Raw genomic sequence first — 4,665 nt, forward strand, 5'->3', positions numbered from 1 at the left:
TTCTACCCATGATGATAAACTCCAGAGATGTCAGGCCACAGATGATTTAATTTGCTTTTAATTACATCATATAAAACTGTATCTAGTTAAACAATCAGTGAAGTCCACAAGGGTAGCCTCTACACAGCAAGGCTATGGATCTAGTTGATGCTAGCTGTTACTTAGACACTACCTGAGTGATTTTGACAGGGTAAGAATCAGTTGAGTTTTCTAAAATCTCCACAAGTTCTGGTGCTTTCCAGATGTTCTCTCTCACAGTAATGTCCACAGATGTGGTATGACTGAAGGAGTTGTCGTTCTGGCCTCCCATGTCCTTCACTGACACCACCAGGTTGTAGGAAGGATTCTTATCTGGATTCAGTTCCTGAGCCCCTTAATGTAAGAAGGGAGAAGAAAGAAAATGTCTCCACAGGTGACAGACCTTCCTTTGTCTTGGTTCATGAGGGCTGACCTTGACTCACCTTCTTGGGTAAGTGATATTGCCCCTGTTTTGTTGTTGATCTGAAAGTACATGACATTGTTGATTTTGGGAAGCTGGATGACAATCTCATAAAAAAGCTGGCCATTGGGAGTGGTTGGGTCATCCAGGTCTGTAGCATTGACATACATGAAAGGCTTTCCTGGTGACAAAACAGAGACAAAGAGAACTGAAATTCAAACTACCAGTAGCTATTGCCGCCTAAGTTACGGAGATAAAATGGGAGAAGGTACGTGGATTCCCATCAGTGGGGAAATGAATCTTTATTTTGCTCCCCTAGCCTACAATAGGATTTCAAATGTGGGACAGGAGCTCCTAGGAATCCCTGGGTATGTTTCAAGAAGTTTATGAAGTTAAAAATTACAGGGTATAATTCACAGGTCTAAAAATCCACCCAAATTTTTAAGAGAACATAGGAGTCTTGAGCCCCCAAAATCTGAGAATCACCTCTCTAGAAAATTTTACTCATGGAGAGAAAAGATGGTAATGTCTGGAGCCAAGTCTACATAAGTGAGTCTTTGCTACACCACCACAGGGACAAAAAACAGGACAGCGCAACTCCCTGGATTAATACTTGTGCACACTGAAGGTAAGAAAAGGAAGAGGCTGAGTAACACAACGGGTCACTTGATGGGAGTTCACGGAAATACCAAAAATCTTTCTGGGAACTTGAAAATCTAATATCCACTTTTGTGTAGTTACACAGTGCATGTTCAGAGGTATCTGCTACGTACATGATACCGCTGTGAAAGGTTCTATGGAAATGGACAGTAGACCAATGCAGCACAAGAAAGGGTGAGCCACAGCTGGAAGACAGGCACAGGAAAAGGAGCCCACGGTGACTGAGCTTCCTACAAGGACACGGAAGAGCAAGCAGACCTTTCCAGACAATTTTAGGCTGTTCTGGAACTGTAAGGTGCTTTAAAGTTCACCACAAAACAGTGGGCTTTTCCTCTCACAGAACATTTGGTAGTATCTAGAGACATTTTGTTGTCATAGCTTAGGGCAGGGAGCGTTCCTGGCATCTGGTGAATAGAGATCAGAGATGCTATGTTAAACATCCACAGTGCTTAGGAGTCAACAGGGCCAAGGACAAAAGACCCCGTGCCACAGCACTAAGTATAACAAAATAACTCTCAGAAGAGCACTATGAAATTTACATAAGACAGTGTTTGATAGCTACAGCTATCAGCTGCATACTCCACCCCTCCATCTAACACACTTCCATCATTTCGCAGACATACCCAGGCTCCTGCTTATTACCTGGGCGGGAGTTCTGCCTCACTGAGCCTTCATATTTTGACTGGAGAAACGTGGGTCGATTGTCATTGATGTCCTTCACTTCTATGGTGATGGAGACTGGGCCCTCCACTATAGCTCCATTAGAATCCAGGGCTGCAAGCTGATGTTGAGAAAAGGGAAATAACTTTGGTGAGCCTAGATTTCATATCATGTGCTCAAAAGTAGCTTAAAGAAACTTAAAGGCCAAAGGACCAATGACCTAGTGACTACAGGAAAGAAAAAAACCCACAAAAGCCCAAATTGTGAGCTACTAAAATGGGGTCCAATAGGTCAAGTCTGGCTGATCATGGCAGAGCTCTCCAGCAATGAAGGGGACATGTTCTTTTATAAGCCATGGTGTGCTGTGGCCCCTCATAGAGCTGCCACAGTGCTTAGCCCGCAGAGTCCATGGCAGAAGGTACCAGACAGGAAGCTGTTGGCTTGCTGTTTTTCAGTTAGCTCTTTGCCATTTCTAGCTGTTCGGATACCCACTGTGAAAACTTTGGGGAAAAGAGAGAGAAGGGTGTTCTCAGTCAGCCTCTGACCATAGATTCCTTTGTGTTCCAAGGTCCCAAGAGCTCTATCCCAGCACTGATACAGCCTCCACAGGCCAACTATCACTACCAGAGAAGCATTGCTGGGTTTCAGGCCCAGTTCTTAAACATGTAAACGTGGCCTGATTTGAATGAGTAAGGCCATCTGAGGGCTTTGATGATGTAAATTGGGATACTCTGGTCAAAAAGCTTAAGGAGGAGGGACAGTGCCCTTGCTATACCCCTGTGTAGTTGGTTTAAAAAAAAAAAAAAGGTCATATGAGAATTGCAAAGTTGGCTGTTGATGTCAGGAGAGGTACAATGAGAAGCAAGGGACCAAGTGGATTCCAAGAACAAAGGTGCTGTAGAAGCTGGAGGTGCGTCTCTGGTCCCAAGTCACCTGGAGATGGTGAACTGCTCTTGTCTCTCTGTCCAGGGCTTTGGTGTAATACAGAAGTCCATCCTGTTCTATCATAAATATGTCATCTGTCTCTCCCGTTAGTTCAAAAGTTGTAGCTGGAGGGTTGGCCTTAAACTGAGAAAAAACAAAAGACAGATTAAGCTCTGAGGAAACACAATGTTTTAGAATTTATAGAAAGTCACCAACTTCAGTTTTGCTCGTTTTGTTTTGGTTTTTGTATAATCATTAGATTAGAAACTCCCAGCCCTTTAAAGCAGCATATGCTGAAGGTTTGTTTGTACATTATGTAGCAGCCATAATACATTTTCATATAATGTATGAAGCAATGTTTCATGTAATTCAATACATGGACAAAAGGCAGTAATGCTTTAAATTGTAGTTGGAGATAAAGGATATTATTGAGGGAAAGTCTAAAACCCATCATATTGCCACCATCTAAGAAAAGGAAGTAAAATTTCTAGCTTTATTGATAGAATAAAAAGATGTCATTCTGTGCTTTAAAAATTGTAACAAAGATGAAATTAGTATTAAGGAAAACAAACTACAAATGACCTCAACTTAATATTATATGTATGGTGATCCCTTAATAACTTTTTTGGAAGTGGAAAAAAATCAACCACTGTTCATGGGATAGCTGTAGCACCTTTTAAGACCACAAAAAATACAAAGTTCACATCAAACTAATAAAACTTAAAGTTGTCCAACTTCAATAATAATTTGAAATACATTTCATACATGTTAGGATATAATCTATATAACCCTTCTGGAAATGACTTGAGGCATAAGGTATAGTCTTCTTTAAAAAATACTTTATTTTATTATTTTTTTGTTATTTTTTAATTTTTAATAACTACATGATTACAAGAAGCATTTCACAACAGCTTTAACATATTCAGCAACACACTCCAGAGGAAGAGTACATATCTTTCACAAGTGGGTGTAAGTTTCTAGGTTCACAGTTGAATTAATACAGTTATACAATATTGAACTCAGTAAAAGCCCTGTAAGACATAAAATTGAATGAGTTTTTAACCTTTAAAGAAGATCTCCATCTCATTTTAGAATATATTGTTCCTTGAAGAAAGACTCAATGTTTTTGCTACTAACACTGAGATGTTGGTGCATGCATCTCTAATCTATATGTAACTGATTATTAGTCATAATTGGTTGCACTTGGATCCTTGGTGCCTGTGTATGTCTATAAAGTCATGGGGTAGATTTCAATGGTAATGTTTATCACCTCTACTAATTAACATGATGTAAATTTCCATGCTTCCTCTTCAAATATAATACATTTTAAAAAATTTGATTGTGTGTATGTGTGTGTATATATAACACAGAACATCCCAAACCATGTTATTAAACTATACACCCACTTTCCAGATGGCACCCTCCCATAGCCTCCCTCCCCCGACTAGAGCCCTTATACTCCAATATCCCTGCTACTGTCTCCTGTGTTGTCAGCAACCCCAGCCATTCGCCACTACTCCATCTGGTGAATCTAGTCAGGTATTGTTTTAGGAAGGTCAGCTGTTCCTCATCTAGCAGTAATCAGTTTTCAATACTCCTTTAGATAAGATTGGGGTCTGCTGTTCATTTTCCCAGTTCTATGCAGGGTTACTATCTGGGAGTACCTTTGGCCATCCTGGCCAAAACTCAAAAGAAGATATCTCCTATCTGGCATTGTTGCTTGTTATGTAGCCTTTAGCTATACATATGAACACTTAAAAAATTATACTGGTCCCTTTAATCTTTGGTTATACTTTCATTTTGGGTGTTTAAGGCCATACAGTTGGTCCAGATAAACCAATTCATTTTTACTCTTAAAGTCGTCTGAGGATCTGTTCCTCAGGGGTCACATGGGCTTAGGAGGAGCCCCTGGCTCCTTTCTTTTACCAGTTCCGTTTATGTGAAGATAAGTCAAAGGTCCCGCTTGACCATGGCTTGTTTTG

General features: G+C 40.4%; 1 protein-coding gene across 1 annotated transcript in view; it reads right to left on the reverse strand.

Moving 5' to 3' along the window:
• The window catches only part of Cdh17 (cadherin 17), a 63,367-nt gene that overhangs the window by 32,922 nt on the left and 25,780 nt on the right, over positions 1–4,665 (reverse strand). The window contains exons 3-6 of the mRNA XM_008847832.3: positions 2,693–2,827; positions 1,742–1,880; positions 462–620; positions 173–372 (exon numbers count right to left, since the gene is read on the reverse strand). Of these exons, the coding sequence (XP_008846054.2) occupies positions 173–372; positions 462–620; positions 1,742–1,880; positions 2,693–2,827 (633 nt within the window). The remainder of the gene's footprint in view (positions 1–172; positions 373–461; positions 621–1,741; positions 1,881–2,692; positions 2,828–4,665) is intronic.

The sequence above is a fragment of the Nannospalax galili genome, unplaced genomic scaffold (genome assembly GCF_000622305.1).
Source record: "Nannospalax galili isolate Female #2095 unplaced genomic scaffold, S.galili_v1.0 scaffold183, whole genome shotgun sequence".
Taxonomy (NCBI): domain Eukaryota; kingdom Metazoa; phylum Chordata; class Mammalia; order Rodentia; family Spalacidae; genus Nannospalax; species Nannospalax galili.